At 39.2% G+C, this 20,186-nt stretch overlaps 1 protein-coding gene across 5 annotated transcripts in view; it reads left to right on the forward strand.

Annotated features, from left to right (window-relative positions):
- Positions 1-274: 274 nt before the first annotated feature.
- The window catches only part of PIKFYVE (phosphoinositide kinase, FYVE-type zinc finger containing), a 74,686-nt gene continuing 54,774 nt past the window's right edge, over positions 275-20,186 (forward strand). For 4 of the 5 annotated variants that reach the window (XM_061186930.1, XM_061186944.1, XM_061186912.1 and 1 more), the window contains exons 1-7: positions 275-431; positions 4,289-4,469; positions 6,044-6,193; positions 9,219-9,337; positions 10,203-10,374; positions 16,549-16,756; positions 18,560-18,649. In XM_061186930.1, coding sequence (XP_061042913.1) covers positions 4,298-4,469; positions 6,044-6,193; positions 9,219-9,337; positions 10,203-10,374; positions 16,549-16,756; positions 18,560-18,649 — 911 coding nt within the window. In that variant the 5' untranslated portion in view covers positions 275-431; positions 4,289-4,297. The remainder of the gene's footprint in view (positions 432-4,288; positions 4,470-6,043; positions 6,194-9,218; positions 9,338-10,202; positions 10,375-16,548; positions 16,757-18,559; positions 18,650-20,186) is intronic. The other variant, XM_061186921.1, reaches the window with a different exon arrangement.

Genomic DNA, 20,186 nt, shown 5'->3' on the forward strand with positions numbered 1-20,186 from the left:
TAACCGCAGTCCAGCCAGCACCCATCTGGTGACCCCGTACACTTGACGCTCACGCGCGCAGTCGCCGTGGTTTCCTCTAGGAAGGCTGAGGCGGCCTAATCTCGGTCAAGGTGTCGAGCACGACTCTATCTGGGCTCGACTCCTTCTGCCTGAGCGTCTGATCCGAACGTCGTGCGGGCGGAGCTGGGGGGGCGGAGCCGGCGCCCGGGAGAGTTACGGATTGGAGGGGAGGAGGAACAGAGGGCGGAGCCTGGGGGGGTGGCGGACGAGAGAAGCCGCAGCAACCATGTAAGCAGCTTTGGTTCCTGCCGTAACCGCCGGCTGCCTGAGAACCGCGGCGCTGGGCTCTGAAGCTGCCTTCCTGCGCTTGGACCCGGTGAAGCGGGGTCTCGGGTGGAGGGTGGCCGGCGGGGCCGCGGCGGGAGGCGCAGGTAAGGGAGGGGGCTGGCGCGCGGCCGGCTGGGCCTGAGAGTGGTGAAGAAGGCGGGTTTAGGAAGCTTTGGGGCCGAAGCGGAGGGGAAGTCTGAAGTGAAGGCGAGAGCTAGGGCTTTGCAGCCGCGGCTGCGGCCGAGGCTGGGCAAGGAAGGGCAGAGAACCTGTGCCCGCATTCAGGCGGCTCCCTTGATTCTCCGGCTGCCCCTTGTCTGGCGAGTGGGGAAGGGAGCCGGGTGGGGCTGTTCTGGAAGAGGTTTCCTTGGAAGCATTTGAAGTTCTCTTGCTCCTCTCTTGTCCCGTGTACTTGAACTTATTTCGGAGATGCATAGTCCAGTTCTTCCTCCCTCTGATGGATAAGCTCTGAGCCTGTGTTTCGGAGGTGTATGCGTAGACTGGGCAAGAAAGTTCCTCGTCTACAGAAACGGTACCGGTAGTGGGGTTTCAAATATGTATATACCTCCTTAAATGCTTGCCTCTGCTCTTTGAGGCTATTCCATGTGTACGTATGTTTCAAAGTCTCTTGAGGAGAAGACTTGATTTCCCAGTTAGTATTTTCCCCTTGTTTAGAACGTTCTCAACAAAAAGATGAGAATGGAATATTTTTAGGAATTAGGGGTCTTCTGTTCTATGTAGAAGTCACTGTTAAGGCATTCGAGAAATATGAGAAATGCTGGAGTTCTGTATTAGTCAAGTTATTCCTGTTTATCTGGTGAGTGTATTTATTATATTATCCCGTACTGATTCAGTGCATCCTTTTGTAAAACTACTCCGATATTGACAGTAGAGGTGGTCTCTTGGTATATTGTAGTGTCTTATTTCTGATTTATTTGAATCTTGTTTTTTGGCACTCCCACTATCAGGATTCTTACAAAAAAGTTTCTTAGTTTCTTTCGGTTAGATTCGAGTTTGTGACAAAGAAGGGCAGGTTAAGTTTCTTTTGCAGAGCAAGACTGCTTTCCTGTGTCCTCTCTTTTTCTTCTTTCTGGGAAGAATAATATGGATCATATGGTTTTCCTTTAGAAAACCTCCATCTGTTGGTATGTCGATCAAAAATTGAACAAAAAAATCTTTGTAGATGGAAACTAACATTTCTAGTATTCAGCTGTCCTGCATTGTTAGATATATTTTGAGTATTAAAAAAAAAAACAACACTGTACTTAGAAATGACTGAACTGATACTTGCATTTTTCTGTTTGCTAAAATTTTGATTTGGCTGGTAGAGCAGGCTTATTTTCTAAATTTCAATTCCTGACAAGCCTTTTGATAGTGCTGAGTGGGTCTGCATATACTAGTCGCATTCAAGTGAGAAGAGGCAAAGTGCTGGTGATACAGGAGAGGTCTTTGAATGAGTAAGTGAATGCTTCTAATTACCTCTCCGATAGGAAAGAATCCTAGTTTATATCACACACAGTTAGTTATTAAGCTACCACAGAATAAGAGTTGTAAGGTAGTTTTTTCAGGGTCCTGGTATTATTATGTAGTTGTTAATATTGACTCTGTGTGATTGTATTGTTTTAGAAACTACACTGGTGAGTGTTTTCATGGTAATTTTTATCCTCACATCTTCAAAACCTAATAAAAGTTTCTGCATGGGTGACCCTTAGGTGTGATGCTAAGACTCTTTAGGAAGGTTGCTAACTCTCCTTCTCATGTTACTTGTGTCAAAGTAGAATGTAGGATGTTCTCTGAGGCCTTCAGGTTGTTACTGCTATCACATTATTGTTTCTCTCCAGGACCCTCTTTTTTTTTTTTCCTCTTTTTACCTTTTTGAGTTTACACTTGATCAATCACCAGCTGATTTCCCAATCCTTTATGCTGGAATATGGGTTGTCAAGACACTTTAGAAGGACGTGTCCTTTCCCTCTTTCCTTCTTCCTCTTCTCCCCCTCCTCCTCCCCCTCTTCCTCCTCTTCTTCCTCTGCCCCTTCCTCTTCTCCTTCCTCTTTTTCTTCCCCCTCCCTCCATTCCAATAAACATTTGTTGCCAACATTCTCCTCATCAGTGCTTTTATTTTTGCTTTGTTTAATTAATAATCAATTAAAGTTTTAATTTGGCAGTGTCCTGAGTAGTTAGAATTCAGGTAGGCCAGAATTGAAAGTCTGGGAAGAGCTACAAGATAATTTTGCTCTAAAGACTAATTCTGTGCCTTTTATGGGCAAGCACTCTGCTAAACGTGCTTCACATATACTGTCCCACTTAATCACCCTAAGCCTGTTTCCACTATGTAAAATGAAGATAGTAATACATATCTCACAGGGCTCTTACCCAAATTTACTCAGCTAAGATATTTCAGAGTCAGAATTTGAAACCAAGAGTGTCTGCCTCCAAAACCAATGCAAACTCGAAATATCTCTTTAATTAAAAGAAGAAATAATTAAATAAAATGCTGCCCTCAGGAAAAAATAAAGAGTAATTCTGGGGTAAAACTTGGCATCTAGGGGCTTCCCTGGTAGCGCAGTGGTTGAGAATCTGCCTGCCAATGCAGGGCACACGGGTTCGAGCCCTGGTCTGGGAAGATCCCACATACCGCGGAGCAACTAGGCCCGTGAGCCACAACTACTGAGCTTGCGCGTCTGGAGCCTGTGCTCCGCAACAAGAGAGGCCGCGACAGTGAGAGGCCCGCGAACCGCGATGTAGAGTGGCCCCCGCTTGCCGCAACTAGAGAAAGCCCTCAGCACAGAAACTAAGACCCAACACAGCCAAAACAAAAAAACAAACAAAAAAAAAGTTGTAGAACCATTAAAATCCCTTATTAAAAAAAAAAACAACTTGGCATCTAGTTACAGCTCTACCACTGACTAGCTATGTGACCCTCGAGAAAGTTGTTTTAGGTTCAGTGTACATTGGTTGCTTCAGAGGTGAAATGTGGTAATAAGCCCAGCTCTGTATCTTTCAGGCTTTTATAAAAATGAAATGAGATGGTAGATAGGATTTTGAAAGTGAAAAGCATTTTGTAAGAGTGTAGTGTCCTCCTTGTAAATATAAATTAGATTACAAGCTATAGCATTTTAATGAGTTATGCATAATTCATGGTCTTCTCTTTGAAGTATTAATCAATATGGCAGAAAATAGACATCAGTGCTTTTCTGTTACCTGCATCTGGTGATGTGGTTAGCTTTACAGCTTTGGTTGAATTATAATTTTTGGTTATTTAAAAAAAAGCCCTTTAAGATCTTCATTTTAATGCCTGTGAATTTAGGCTTAAAAGGAGAAAAACCAGGCTCCTGTGCCTAGGAGGACATATGATGGGGATCAATCAGCTTGTTGATTTGGATAGTTCTTATAGGTGATGAGGCATAGTTTGAGGTAACTTGAGGTTATATAGAAATGTCGTTAAGGGATGACTATTTCATTTCCTGTTCTTGGAAATATTCATTTTTTATATTTTTTTGAAAGAAAACATTGAAATAAGTAAAATAAAACTTTGAGGAATTTGTATGCTTGTGTAAAACCAGTTTTCCCCTTTAAAAAGCTATTTTTTCAAAAAAATCTTAAAATGAAAACTATATAAATCATGTGAAAAATCGTCTTTTTTCCTTTTTGCCTGCTCACATTTATGCCTTGCCTTCAAATTTTTAATAATTTTGGTATTTTTCTGTATTTGAATAGTAATTTTGAAAATGAGATTGACTATATGTTCCTAGTTTTAGGTAATTGAGACTCTTCCTTATGATCTAGACTTCAGTGTTTTCAAGTCTTAATTTGGAGTGTATGCTGAACTAGATTTATTTACTCGTTGGTTTTTTTAGGTCTGAATTTTTGAAGTCAGATTTCTAGATATTTGGATGCTGTTTGGAATCAACCTTCGGGCTTCCTGAGGAACTTACTTTTGCTTATTTCTTTTGTTTACTAGACTCATGAAATGGCCACAGATGATAAGACTTCCCCTACATTGGACTCTGCTAATGATTTGCCTCGATCTCCTACTAGTCCTTCTCATCTCACACACTTCAAACCTTTGACTCCTGATCAGGACGAACCTCCTTTTAAATCAGCGTATAGTTCTTTTGTAAATCTCTTTCGATTTAACAAAGGTAAGACTTATTCTTAAAGATCAGAGCCCCTACCATCTTGATTCTCTGAAATTCTCTTGTTCAGCTTTCATGCTGTGTCTTTGCAAGAAAGTGAAATATTAACAAGGAGGTAGCTTTATAATCATAGGTCACTGGGGTTAACTGCATAAGAAGAGAAAGCTAGAATTTTCACTTTAATCTTATTAATTATTGGCAACTGAAGATCAGAATTGAAAACTAAATGTTAAAAGGGGGTCTCTTTTTAAAGAGAAGTTAGCATTCTTTTTTTTTTCCTTTCTTAATATATCTCAGTTTTCTTAAGTTCATAGAATGGACTTTTCTCTTTTAGGGGTTAATAGCCAAAAGATTTTAATTAAAGCAATGAAACTAAAGGACCAGCACATGGGAGGAAGGGTTCATATTTTTCAAAAATTGAAAGCTGTCAGCAGGCCTGTTGTTGACCTGTTAAGGTATACATTTAATGACACCAAATGGAAAGATAATTTTAAAATGAGCTCTTTTTAAGTAATATATTTTTTACTTGTTAGAAGAATTAAAAAAAAAAACATGGCCTACATCTTTTGCTTTATATTTGCCTGTATTGTTTGAAATGTGTTAGAAAGTAATCCCTCTAGTTGTAACGGATTTGGGGGTTAATAGTTTAATTAACTCAGTAGAAATTTTAATAGTATTAACTGACTTTTATTAGCAGTCATGTTTAAAGCTCTGTAAAACCTGTTAGTCCATTTTGAAGACAATAATCTTTTTTTTAAAGAAACCGCAACAATCTTATTTTTTAGAATAGTTTTAGATTTATGGAAAAATTAGGAAAATAATACAGGAAGTTTTCATATACCCCTACACCCAGTTTCCTGTGTTATTAACATCTTACATTGGTAGAGTACGTTTATTACAATTAATGAACTATTATTGATACATTATTAGTAATTGAAGTAAGTATTTTATTCATATTTCTTCAGTTTCTACCTAATGTCCTTTTTCTGTTCCAGGATCCTGTCTAGGATATGTTACATTTAGCCATTAAATGACAGTAGTCTTTTTATTTAGCATATATTTATTGAGCACCTACTATCCACTGGGCACTATTTTAATAGTACAAGGGATCTATCCCATAAATAAAGCGGAACAACAAAAAAAATCACTGCCTTCGTGTGGAGCTTGCATTCTGTTTCCTTAAATATGCTCAAGAAATTTCTAATGAAAAGTAAAACAGGGACTTCCCTGGTGGTCCAGTGGTTAAGACTCCGTGATCCCAGTGCAGGGGGCCTGGGTTCGATTCCTGGTCAGGGAACTAGATCCCACATGCTGCAACCAAGACCTGGCTCAGCCAAATAAATAAATATTTAAAAAAAAAAAAAAAAGTGAAACAAACTGAAGGTCACATATACCAAGGATGTAATTTTGCCACCTTCTTTGAATTTCTCTCTCTTTTTTCTTTAAGAAAAACCTAATTTTTACTTAGGCATGTAATACAAGTACACATTCTTTCCTAAAAAATTCTCATCTATTTCCTTCTCTTTGCTGAACTCTGAGTCTTAGTTTTTCCAATAATTCCAAGCTTTTGTTTGCTGCAGAGAGAGGAGAAGGGGCTCAGGGAGAGCAACAGTCTCTGAGTGGAAGTTGGACCAGCCCTCAGCTCCCTTCAAGGACACAATCTGTGAGATCACCTACACCTTATAAAAAACAGCTTAATGAGGAGCTCCAGCGGCGATCTTCAGTGTTAGGTATGACACTGTTCTCGTTTCATTCCTCTCTGTGTATTAGACTTTTCCCACAGTCATTGTGTTTTGCAGGTTGTTTATTGACTTAACTTTTTTGCTATTTGGAATAGTCAGGTGCTCTTAAGAATTAATGAAACTGTTACCTGGATAACTGTTAATACCTAAGCAAGAGTCTTAAACATTTCATTAAACTTCAGGCAAGGCAGAGCTTTCTTTGACTGTCTTTTGATTAATTACTTGCTTGGGTTTCAGCAGAGGACAGTTTGCGACACCCCCAGGAGAACACAGGTTAGTTTCAACTTTGTGACTGACTGCTGCATCTATTCTTGGGGTGGCCAGTGTAATGTGATGTGCATGCCTCTGGCTGCAGAAGTCTCTCAATTCCATTAGTGGGCTGCCACTTGCTCTTGGCCTTCTGTCCTTGTCGGGGTGCAAACTGTCAGTGTGGCTGGATAAGCTGAGCTCCTCTTGCCTGTTTGTTCTCCATCCTGGTCTGCTATGTGGTCATGTCCTTCATTTTCATGCTGTTCTGTTGAGTACAGACTGGGATCAGCCTGAATCCACAGACTAGATAAAGTGAGTTGTTTTATGTTTTATTTCTGTTAGATTATTAAACTCAGTGCAGTGGTTTGCCCAACTCAAGGTGACAGGAGAAAGGCAATGAGAGGTGGCATAAGAGAGGGAAAGGGATGTAGCATTGGAAATCAGGTGTCCGTGAATGTCAGATCCTGCCTTGTCTGGCCAGTCTTCCCCATGAGGTCTTCGAGTGAAAAGTAGGCAGGCACAGGTAATGGTTGTTGGCTGAAGGATATTTTATTGCTAGTTGAGACTTGGCTCAGAACCTTCTTCTGGTGGGTCAGAGGAGAAGGAGAAACCAAGCAGAAGAAGAGTTTCACTCTAAGGACTGGAGCGGAGCTGGCTGTATCACCTCTGTAGGTTTCCCAGGGCAAAGGGACTCAGCCTGGGTCATATCAGCTGTTTGGAAGGAAGAATCAGAAGGTAGGAAGGGGGAGAGAGAGAAGTGAGCTCTTTACTCCAAATGGATGGAGGGAAGAGACCATCCCCACTTTTAACCTTAAACTCTCCTTAGCTCTTGAACCTGGCCTGTGGCAACACTCCTATTTTTGTTAAGGGAGCTCTTTTGACTAAATCCTATACTGAGTCAAGCATAGGATTTCTTTGTTTATAAAATTGAGGAGTTGGACTAGAATCTAATCATTTAGGGGTTACAAACTGACAGCCTACCAAACCTTGCCTTGGTGTTTTGATAAACTTGAATTTAAATATCACTAGGTGGAGCTTGTAATGTCTAGTTTGCTGCAATCCCCACCATTCCTTACTGTCTTTTATCAAGTCCACTTGATTCTTTGATTCTGCCTTAGCTGCTAGAGGCATTTGCGTTTCACAAGCCTGGGACTGTTTTACCAATCTTTTCCTACTAAAAGGCTGTGATTCCACAATCTACTAGCTCTGTGACCTTGGGAAGTTATTTAATTTTCTAATATTCATTTTACAAGGGAAGCAACTAAGATGATTTGCTTGAGGGCAGAGTGCTAGACCAGATTTTCTCTCATGTTTCTTTCATCTTCATCCATGATGAAACCATCATCTGTTGGTTCCAGGAACAGTCTTGCTCCTGCTTTTTCTGTGGATGATGCTGTTTTTACTTTCTCATACTCCTAAGTGGCTAAATGCAAGGGGCTTCACAATTAATTGTTGCCTGTGCATGGGAGCACAGCCTTACTGTTCTAACAGCTTCGTCTGTCTCCTTTTTCAATTCGTAAATCATGGAGAGTTGGTTTATCATAGAGACTCAAGAACAATTTGGTCATTCTAATACACATACATTTTTATTCTAGTAATAACACATCTGAGGTATCTGCTGAAATTAAGATATTATTTATAGAAAGATAAAGTTTTCAAAGTTTTCTAACATAGGTGCTGTTTAGGTAATTATTTCCGTAATTAATATCTTGGAAAGTTCTTCGTCAATTTAGATTTAGATACCAACTTCACATTTTTTGTAATCTTTTCTTTCCCACTCAACCAAAACAAAGAACGCCTAAATCTAATCTAGCAAACAAGTGAGTTTGGGAAGGATTTAGAGAGGGCTATTTTCCATCTTGCTTTACCATAGGTTATTAGGGTAATGAGTTTAAGCTAATAAGGATGTTCATTCTTTTTGTCAAGCCACCTCTACTTCATCCTTAGGTTTAATAACTGCTGGAGCCAGGAATAGGTAGAAACTTCAGTTGTAATCTTGCTCTAAAATAAGGAAATGATACATGACAGCTTTGGTGGACACAAAGCTGGAACATGGGCGTGTTTTATTATTGACAGGACTGGCTTCAGTATTGCTGTTTCAAGAGCAAGTGATCCCGCCTAGTTTGGAATTGTAGGAGTAGGGAGGTGGCAGGGAAGGGTAGCATTGGGATTCTAGCAATTCTTTGGGGAAGAGAAGTCTGCTTGGACATTGGTGAAGGGAAGTTTGTGGATAAATTACCATCCTGGATGTTCTGAAGTCTGTCAGACTCTATGGGGTTGGCTATTAAATTCCTTTCTGATGATCTACTCCACGAGCCTTTGGGTTTGTGGTCTGCAGACTGAACTGAACTGTTCAACCCTGTCGCTGACCTGTTTGACTGTAGAGACTGGGCTAGGATAACACACGGGAATTGCTTTTCCTTCTGTTAAATTTCTCGCAGGTATTTCTAGCAGGACCGAAGAGCCCGAGAAATCATTAATGAATTTTGGGCCATGTTAAGTGATGCTCCCATCCAGGCCTTAAAATCATCAGTGGTCTCAGACAGTGTTTGTCTCAGGTAGCCCTCATTTGCTTGTGAAGCAGTGTTTCACATGGTAATAAGAAACACTTTCAACAGCCTCTTACCCTTATAGAGACTAGTTTTAACTCTCAGTCTGTGTCACTGGCTGGGAGAACGTAAGTATTGATATATGCTAAAAATAAGAGGTACTAGAGACTATTAAGGTAGTTTTTTTTGTTTTTTGTTTTGTAAATCTGACTCAGATACCAGAAGGAAGGCAGAACCTGCCTTTGGAGGTCATGACCCTCGTACAGCTGTTCAGCTCCGAAGCCTCAGCACAGTATTAAAACGCCTCAAGGAAATCATGGAGGGGAAGAGCCAGGTACTGTCTAGAGGCTTTAGAAGATTACTTTTTAAGCACTTACATGGGGACCATGCGGTACTCACTAAAAATGGTACAATGCCACTTGAAAGAAATTTCAGTTAATACTAACTTCACCTGTGGACACCATATTTTTTACTCATAAGTTCCTAATTTTAATTTATCAATTTTTTTCGTTTTATGGATTGTGCTTTTTGTGTTCTGTTTAAGAAATGTTTTTCTAGCCTGGGGTAGTAAATATTCTCCCATAGTTTCTTTAAGAAGCTTTATTATTTGTGTGAAGTATATGGATCAAGATTCATTTTTTTCCCCATGGATGTCCAGTTGGACCCAGCACCATTTTTTAAATTTTTAAAATTTATTTATTTATTTATTTATTGGCTGCGCCACACGGCATGCGGGATCTTAGTTCCTGGACCATGGATCGAACCCGTGTCTCCTGCAGCGGAAGTTCAGAGTCTTAACCGCTGGGGAAGTCCCAGCACCATTTTTTTTTTAAAGACCACCCTTCACTGACTGCATTACAGATCTTGTCAGAAATCCATTTATATGTGTGAGGGTGAGTCCATATATGTCCAGGGCTCTCCTTTTTCTTCCACAGCTCCATTTTTTCCTTCCACTAATACTCTAAGATTACTGTAGCTTTGGAATAAATCTTAATGGCTGACATTATACGTCCTTCAGTTTATTCTGCTTCAAGATTGTTTTGGTCATTTTGACCTTTTGCATTCCCATATGAATTTTAGAAATAGCTTGTTAATTTCTGCAAAAGAAATCTTCTAGGATTTTGATTAGCATTGCATTTGCCATTGCATTTTAATAATCAATAGTTTCAAGAAGCCTTCACACATTTTTATTGTTACAGGATAGTGACCTGAAGCAATACTGGATGCCAGATAGCCAGTGTAAAGAGTGCTATGACTGTAATGAGAAATTTACCACTTTTAGGCGCAGACACCACTGCCGACTGTGTGGGCAGATTTTCTGCAGTCGTTGCTGCAATCAAGAAATCCCTGGAAAATTTATGGGTTATACAGGTAAATGAGCTCATTGACAAGCTTACAATTTTTAAAGGTCATAACAATAAGATAGTTATAATACAGTACCCATGTTAAGTCATTTTTTTAATTTTGGACATCATTTGTGAGTTATGGGGGGTACAAACATGAGGGAGACATGGCTTTGCTTTTAAGGACCTTATAGTCAAATAATAAAGTAGATGGGGATATTCATAAATAACGTGAGTAAAAGACAGTGTATCATAGATGCTACCAAAAAACCATGGGACCGTTAATGTTTATTAGACAAGTTGGTTGGAGTGATCACTAATTTATATTATTATTATTATTTTTTTTAAAGAAAGAGTGGTCTAGGTGGTCAGAGAACTTAGGAATGTTTTTTTTTTTTTCGGTGTTTTAAATTTATTTATTTATTTATTTATTTTTGGCTGTGTTGGGTCTTCGTTTTCTACGCGAGGGCTTCCTCTAGTTGCGGCGAGCGGGGGGCCACTCTTCACCGCGGTGCGCGGGCCTCTCACTGTCGCGCCCTCTCTTGTGGCGGAGCACAGGCTCCAGATGCGCAGGCTCAGTTGTTGTGGCTCATGGGCCCAATTGCTCCGCGGCACGTGGGATCTTCCCAGACCAGGGCTCGAACACGTGTCCCCTGCATTGGCAGGCAGACCCTCAACCACTGCGCCACCAGGGAAGCCCACTAATTTATATTATTATGAGAGTTTTTATTTTATAAAATACAGATATTCCTTGAGTTATATGACAGTGTGCTTTAGCAAATTGCATTTACTCATATTCTTCCCTAAATTTTAGTAATATAGAGATTTAAAATTATTTGTTGAAGCAGAAAAAACTAAACGGTGTGTGTAGTGATTAGGGAATGGAAGTAGAAGGTGGGCAGAAGTTACCAAAAAGAGAACACTTTTCTTTTTTTTAAAGTATATATATGTGTGTGTATATATATATGTGTGTGTGTGTATATATGTGTGTGTGTGTGTATATATGTGTGTGTGTGTGTATATATATATATATATATATGTAATTTAAAAATTTATTTATTTATTTTGGCTGCGCCAGGTCTTTAGTTGCAGCATGCGGGAATCTTTTAGTTGCTGCATGCGGGATCTTTAGCTGCGGCATGTGAACTCTTAGTTGCGGCATGTGGGATCTAGTTCCCTGACCAGGGATTGAACCCAGGTCCCCTGCATTGGGAGCGCGGAGTCTTAGCCACTGAACCACCAGGGAAGTCCGAGAACACTTAGTATCTCTCTCATGTTATTTTTATTATCATGTAGGTCTTCCTTTTGGCCTTACTCACTTTAAAAAAAAAGATTTTTTTTTTTTAACCTAAGCTGCTTCAGAGTTCAGACCCCAGTTATCTTTCATCCAGATTATGGCTGCAGCCTTTAAAAGATTTTTTTACCTTTAGTTTTTCCCTATCTCGAATTCATTTTTCATACTCTAGTCAGTATCTTGTTAAATGCTAATTTGATCATGTCAAATTCCCTTGCTTAAAACCCTTTCAGAGTTCTCATTACCTTTAGCATAAAATCCTGTCTTGTTAATATGGTTGGTGTATGGATTCCCTAGGGCTTTCTTAACAAAATACCACAAACTGAGTGGCTTAGGACAGACAGAAATTTGTTGTCTCACAGTTCTGGAGGCCAGAACTACCATAATAGCCCTCATTCCACAGGTCAGGAACAAATGTAGGGATTTTGTCATTTGCTGAGTATGTCTATTCCAATTATATATTCTAGAACTGAGGGATAACCACAAATGGGTTCGGGGACTCACTGAACCCACTGTAAGATGGACCTAAGCTGGAACTCTGTTGATCACCTGACCTCTGTAAGCCCCTGCTGTGACTTGAAACTATAGTAACATTTTGAGCCTCTTGGAATTAGTGTTAATTCAGTGCCAAAGTCCAGTCATCTCCTAAAAGTTTGACTGTTACCTTTTTCTCAATGCACTGTCACTCTGGTGAAAGGCTATATAGGTCTTTTGGGGAAGCCTTTTAGGAAGATAAACAGTATACATTTTTTGGCAGTGTAGTGGGGTCCTTCCTCAAGGTGACCCAGCCTCCCTTCATTCAAGGAATTCTGGGTCTGTAAATGGCTTAAGTCTGAGAATTGGTTGAGGGGTCATGACTCTTTTTGATTCAAGTTTGAGTTTTGTTCACTTGATCTAGAACTCTTTTTCTTATGCAAATTCAGTAACAGTTTAGAAGACTTCCCATTTACTTTTAGGAACACCATGATCAGATGTGTCATAGATCTCTGTATATGTTACACTATTCTGCTTACAGCTTTGACTCTGATGTCTGTTCTGGTAACATGCCTACCTTGTCTTTGGCGATTAAATGCCACCACTCTGCCCCTGCCAACCTGGGATCCAGTGGTCCCCAGTGTGTTTAGATTACCCAGTTCAGCACCAGCAGTTCCCACTATAATGGGTGACTGCAAAGCTTTACAGGGATGCTGGGGCTCCCCTCACAAATTTTTTTTCTCATAGTCATGGTGAAAGGTATGTCCCCTGGATCCTCCTGGGGCAAGTGAGCAGATCTTACTTGGTAAATCTGCTCTTAACAGTTTCCCTAAGCTTTTGGATCCCTTCCTTTATAGCATTCCAGGGTAATTCTGGCATTTCAACTTCATTTAGTATAGGACACTTTTGGTCCATGTTTTAGCCAACCAACCAATTAACCAGACTGTTAGAGCCCCTTTGAACACCTTGAGCTATAACATTAAATCCAGAATCTCTGCTTAGTGGGTCCATATCAATAGATCCAGTTTGATCTGACTTTATGTTCTTTCCAGTATTATTCTATACCCTTGGTAGCCATTCCCACACGTATTCCCTGGGTTTCTGTTTGTCTAAATTGGAAAAATCATGTAGTTCTTTTGGAGTGTAGTGTACTTCCTCATGGGTCACACTTTATAACTCTCCTTTCAGGGGACCTGAGTCTTATTATAGGCCTAGACGCAAAGAGGGTAGTGGGAGTGGGTCCTGAGGAGAATAAGCAAGGTCTTGCAAGGCAGCTAACTCATGGGAGGCCGTTGTGAATTTCTCAGGCAAAGCAGGGTTAATCTCAGACAGGGTGGAAAGGCTACTTCTACTCGCAAAGAAGACTAAGTAGAAGTTGGCAGTTCAGTGTTCCCAGCTTCCCCAAATATCCCCTTCCAGTTTTCAGGATCTCATTCCTTTCTAATCAATGCCCCAACTTTAATAGACACAATGTAAGGTTAAGTGATTCAGTGTGTGTTGTGGTTCAGTCACTTGCATGATGAGACTCTTGGTTTGATTTTCAGCAATCTCAGCTCTGCAGCTGTATATGGTTTCTTTCAGGGAAGACATAGACACTTTCAGGTACATTGTACAGTTCTTGAGCTGGGAATCTGAATTTCTGATGTCATTCTTTTCCCTTTTTGTCCAGTGCAATTAGGAGCAGCTAATCTCATACTCATTAGTTTGACAAAAATGTTCTAAGATGTGCAGTACATGGTCAATCAGGTCTTTGCCTCTTATAAGTATTTGATTAGGAGTATCCATAGGTGATACTTTACGTGACTCTGTTGCCCCATCACACCGTGGACTATCAGCATTCTCTTTACTACTGGGAATAGAGTACTTATTGCCTTTAAATCTAATTAGAGAACCAATTCCAGAAACCCAAAAACCAATTCAGAAAATTCAACCTTAAGATTTTGTTACTCTAGAACTTCTCTTGGTACCAAAATTTGTATTAGGGTTCTCCAGAGAAACAGAACTAATAGGGTATTTACGTCCCCCACCCCCAGCACACACACATTTATATAGAAAGAAAGATTTATTTTAAGGAATTGGCTCAAGTGATTAAGGGAGCTGGCAAGTCTGAAATTCTTAGGATAGGCCAGCGGGCTGGAAACTCAGGCAGAATTTCTGTCTTAAAGACTTGAGACAGGGCTTCCCTGGTGGCGCAGTGGTTAAGAATCCGCCTGCCAATTCAGGGGACACGGGTTTGATCCCTGGTGTGGAAGATCCCACATGCCGCGGAGCAACTAAGCCCGTGCGCCACAACTACTGAGCCTGAGCTCTAGAGCCCGCGAGCCACAACTACTGAAGCCCGCGCGCCTAGAGCCCGTGCTCTGCAGCAAGAGAAGCCACCGCAATGAGAAGCCTGCGCACCGCAACGAAGAGTAGCCCCCGCTCGCCACAACTAGAGAAAGCCCGCGCGCAGCAACGAAGACCCAACACAGCCAAAAATAAATAAATAAGACTTGAGACAGAATTTTTTTTTTTTTTTAAGAATCCTCAGTCTTTGATCATAAGGCCTTCAAATGATTGGATGAGATCCATCCATATTATGGAGGGCAATCTGGTTAAAGTCAACAGATGGTAAATGTTAATCATATCTTAAAAAAAAAAAACCTTCACAGTAACAGCTAGACTATTGTTGGACCAAATAATCAGTCTTGCCAAGTTGACACATAAAGTTAACCATTGCAGATGGGACAATGAATTCTGGACACAATTGTATATCCAGGCCCCGAATAAATACCTAGAATACCTAGGCACATAGAAACAGATCAATGAATGTTAAGTTATAGTGGTGTAGCAGTGCTATCTCTGTATCTGCCATGCAACTTTCTGATTGTATGTGTCTCTTGTCTCCAGTGGACTGAGTTCTTTGATGGCAGGGCTGTGTCTCATTGACCTTTTTACCACGTCCTTTAATTTAGGCATGTGCTCAGTAGGCCCTTGCTGGTGAGGATTCTTCAGGAAATGAAAACTTTTCTGGTCAGGGTTGGCTCCCTTTATTGATCTGATCATTTTCATTCTAATAGCTGAACGATGAAGGGAGATTTCCTTTACAGTGTAAGAACCAAGCCTTTGTTATGGCAACTTAAAGACCTTTCTGCAGGAAGTAATTTCATCTCCTTACTACAATTCTACTTTGGTCAGCCGGTGGTGGTATGTCCTAGCACTCTCATTTATCCTGGACTGGAATTCAATTTTTTGGGGGGGCTCTTGATTGGAGATATCATTCTTTAGATTCATCTGTTGAATCATGGTGTTAGAAATGAGTAACACAACAAGTGATATTTAATTTTGCTTAAAATACATGCATAATTTAATAAAGCTGAGTACTATGTAATAGTTGTCTTAAAATGAAAAATAAAAGACCCTTTATTGTACTTGGTAGTAATTATGGTAAAAACACAGTACAGTTGACTTTCAGAAGTCTTTTGTTCATGTCACTTCAGTTCTCTAATCTTAATGGTAAAAAAGAATTAAGGTAGAATTGTTACATAACATGTTATTAGTAAAGTTTAATTATCTTACCTCCTTTTTTAGTACACTAAATTGTTATAGAGTCACACAAAAAATTGTTACAGAAAAAGAGGGTAGAAATGAAAACTTACATTTGGGCAGGACTGCATCCTGAAAAAAATGCATTTAAAATTATTAAATAGCCTTATTTTTTGTCTTCCCAAGAATATTTCATTTCCACCCTTACTTTCACTAAAGAATTTCCTTTATATTTCCCCCCCATATTTCATATTGCTTGTAAGCCAATTTTGTTAGTTTGTTTTTAAAACTGTGCCCCCTTGTGGAGGCCACTCTTCATGGCTTCATATAGATAACTAAATAACATTTTCCTCCTTACTTGTTATTTAGGGAAAAAGTGTTACTTCTATTTGTGCTGGTTTATGTACTCAATTAAAAAAATTTTTTTTCTTGAACCTCCTGTCTCTGATAGATCCCTACTTCACTTTTGGAACCTTGAGGAATATTCTTTTAGCAGAGTTTTCTAGTACCTTGAGTCATATTTTCTTGTTATAAATATTTGAGGTAATTTGGATACCTGGATGGATTTTGCATAATGATGGTTTTTAAAATATATAACAGAGCTAACAGAGTTACTTCACTTTTTTTTTTTTTTAAACATCTTTATTGAAGTATAATTGCTTTACAATGGTGTGTTAGTTTCTGCTTTATAACAAGGTGAATCAGTTATACATATACATATGTTCCCATATCTCTTCCCTCTTGCATCTCCCTTGCATCTCTCACTTTTAAAAGATGTCTTTTTTGGTAGTCTTTACTTGAGGATGGTTCCTGTTATTAGATTAACTATTAACCCAAGGGTTTAATATGTTCTGGTAAGTAATATATTAGTTATCTTTTACTTAATTTTCTTTTTTTTTTTCCTCCTAGGGGACCTCCGAGCCTGTACATACTGTAGAAAAATAGCCTTAAGTTATGCTCATTCCACAGACAGTAATTCCATTGGTGAAGACTTGAATGCTCTTTCAGATTCTGCTTCCTCTGTGTCTGTACTTGATCCGAGTGAACCCCGAACACCTGTAGGGAGTAGAAAAGCCAGCCGCAACATATTTTTAGAGGATGATTTTGCCTGGCAAAGGTACTGTCACTTACATGTAATTTTATTTATATTTGATAAATACTGATAGTCTTGTGACCTAAGGGTGCTTTAAGTTAACATTTAACTTCTTTGAATTGTTTCCTGAAAATACACCGTTTTCTCCTTTTTTCTCAGCTTGCCTTAGGAAGGATCACAGAAGATGTTTATGGATAGTGATAATGTTGACTAGGTAGAATGTTAGCTCCACAAGAGGAGAGACTTTTTCTTGTTTGCTCTTCTACACCTGGCACCAAGAACAGTGTATGGCGTATATATGATCCTGATAATATTTGTTGAATAAACAACAGAAGTTATTTCCATTAATAATTTCTAATGTAGCCTTCTTTGAGAAGGAGGATGCTCATAAGATTTGTGTTCATAATATTTGCAAATGAAATTAGATTTTTTCCCTTCCTGAGGAACATTTCATCTTTTTTCATATGTCTAAATATGCTACACTGTCTGGTTGTGGAGGATGTTACTCTTTCTTTACCTGGAACTGTTTGAATTAGAATCCTAGGTTCATCAGTTTCTGGTTGTTTTTCGTTAGCTAAATAATTTTCTCATGCATCATACCACATATGGCCATGTCAAAGTGCTTGAAGTTTTAACTAGCATCTTTCTGTTATTTTCTCAGTTACCTCTTAATGGAGTGAGGAATTAATAGGTAACCAATGAATTTAGGCAAAAGTAAAAAATGAATGAATTATACCTACATTCAACATGTATGAATCTCGGGGATATAATGTGGAGGAGAAAAGAAAGTCACATATGATATAGCCAGTGATTATTTATAGAAAGTTCAAAAATATACAAATGAATACACTATCTAGGGGTACAAACATGGTAAACTTAAAGAAAAGGAGGAGAATGATATATATAAAATTTACAACAGTAGTTTCATTGAGGGCAGGGAAGGGAATGGGATTGGGTCAGGGGAACAAGCACTTCAAAGTCGGTGGTAATTTTCTTTTTCTTAAATTGCTCCATGGGTGCATTGGTGTTTGTGGCATCATGATTCTTTATACCTTACATATATTTTATAAGTTTTAAAGACTGACTCTGCATTTAATGAACAAGAAAGAAAGTAGAGGGATTCTTCATTTCTTACTTCAGTAAGCAATGCCACGTGGATGCCTGGCCCTGTTGTGTGAGCCCAGAATTGGCAAGTGTGATTTAATAAAACAAACCAGGTTTGAAAACTTCCTGGGAGATGCCGGATAGATTGCAAAGGCAGAATAACTTTAGGTTCTGTGCTAATAGTTTAATGTTCATTCTCTTTTAGCCATCATATCTCTGTGGTAGGCACTACTTTCTCCTTTTGACAGATGTGGGTGCTGAAGTTCAGAGAGATTAAGTAACGTGCCCAAGGTCACACAGCTAGTAAGAGGTAGAGCCTGCACTTGGACCTAGGTTTGTGTGACTCTGCAGTGCTATTCCACCTAGTTATGGGGACTGAGAATAAAATATTTGAACTCAGGATTCCGGCCCCCCTCAGAGCACTTCAATCTTGTATATGGGATGTGAGAAGGAGTTCTACAAGTCACTCAAACAGCCAATTTTATTATTTCATTGACACCCATTATACTTAATAAACTCTCTTTATCGCTCTTTTGGTATTTGATATCCTTAAGACAAAAACCATCCTATTTCCACTTCAACTAAAAGAAGAAAACAAAAATGACCCATAAGCTCATTATTGCAGAAAAACAACCTGCTTTTAAATGTTAAAGCATTTTATTGAAATTGGATTTGCCTGTAACTCTCTTAAATCATCTCAGTATTTTCTTATTTTCTTTATAGTTTGATTCATCCAGACTCCTCAAATACTGCTCTTTCAACAAGACTTGTGTCTGTTCAAGAGGACGCTGGGAAATCTCCTGCTCGAAATAGGTAAACTGCCAAATGAAAGCACTGTTCTGTGTCTGGTTTTTCTTTTTTATAGTAATGAGAAGAACAGACATAAAATGGATGGGATGGATTGTTATACACTTTCTTAGCTCTAAAAGCTAAACTAAACTGTTGTTTCCTTTTTGCTAGTTAGCTGTCACTTGCATTCTCTCAGTGGCCGTTTTCTACTATTCTCTATTGGCTTCAGATCTCGGAACCTTCATTCCTTCTTTCTTCACGCTTAACAGGTGACCTCTCCTTCAGTTACACAGCAGAGGGGAGATAACAGATGAGGGTGTCCTCAACTCTTAACATCACTTACCAACTTGATTACAGTTGCAGCTCATCCTTTTTCTCTTCACTTCTGGTTCTCCACTTGTGTTCTGGTTCTCATCCCTTACCAGTTTTTATTAGTTACCGTATTAGTGTTCCTTATCTTTCACTTCTCTCTGCTGACTCCTTACTGTCTGCATTTAAACAAGCTCAAGCCTTACCTATTAAAAACAAACAAACAAACAAAACCCCTCCTTTGTGTTTTACCTCTAGTTATCTGTAGTCTCAATTTATTTTCTTAGCCAAATTCCTTGAAATAATAGCCCATAACTGTTCTATACCTGCACACTTCCTTCTCCTTTTCAACTTACTAGGGTGTTACTAACATCCACACCTTCCCACCAAAAATACTGTCATTACAAAATCAATTGGTAAGTGGTTATAAACCTGAAGAACAAGATATCTGACTCACCATGGTTTAACATACTTTCAATTTATTCTTTCAACAAGTAATTAATAAGTACCTACGAACTATGTACTTGTATAACAGTGAATCAAATAAACAAAAATTTAAAGCATACGAAAACATAAGGAATAGGGGAGGAGGTTGGAATTTTGGTGTGTTTTTTTTAGATTTTTTTTGATGTGGACCATTTTTAAAGTCTTTGATTGAATTTGTTACAATATTGCTTCTGTTTTATGTTTCGGATTTTTGGTGGTGAGGTGTGTGGGATCTTAGCTCCTTGACCAGGGGTCGAACCCCCCCTTCTCCCCCTCCCCCCCTCCCCCCCTCCCCCCAGCATTGGAGGCGAGTCTTAACCATTAGACCACCAAGGAAGTCCCAGGGTTGGAATTTTGAGTAGTGTGGTCAGTGAAGACCTCACAGAGATGGTGACGTTTAAGCAAAGACTTGAGGAAGTGAGGGAGTAAGCCGTGTGGAAATTTTGTAGAAGAGTTTACCAAACAAACAGGGAATTGCTCATTCCTGAGAGGGAACATGTCTGGCAGGGAATAACAAAGAGTCCTGTGTGCCAGGAGTAGAACCTTCTTACAATTCATTGTAAGGACTTTGTCATTTAATGAGTGAGATGGGAAGCCGTTGTAGAGTTTCATTTTTTATTTAGTTTGAAAATATTTTATACTTGCAAAAAAGTTGCAAGTAATAGAATAAAATAAATTTTCATATATTCTTCATTAAGGTTCACTAATTTACATATTGCCCATTTGCTTTGTTACTTTTTTTTTCTAGACTATTTGAGAGTAAGTT

Source organism: Eubalaena glacialis, chromosome 1, assembly GCF_028564815.1.
Source record: "Eubalaena glacialis isolate mEubGla1 chromosome 1, mEubGla1.1.hap2.+ XY, whole genome shotgun sequence".
In the NCBI taxonomy this organism is placed as follows: domain Eukaryota; kingdom Metazoa; phylum Chordata; class Mammalia; order Artiodactyla; family Balaenidae; genus Eubalaena; species Eubalaena glacialis.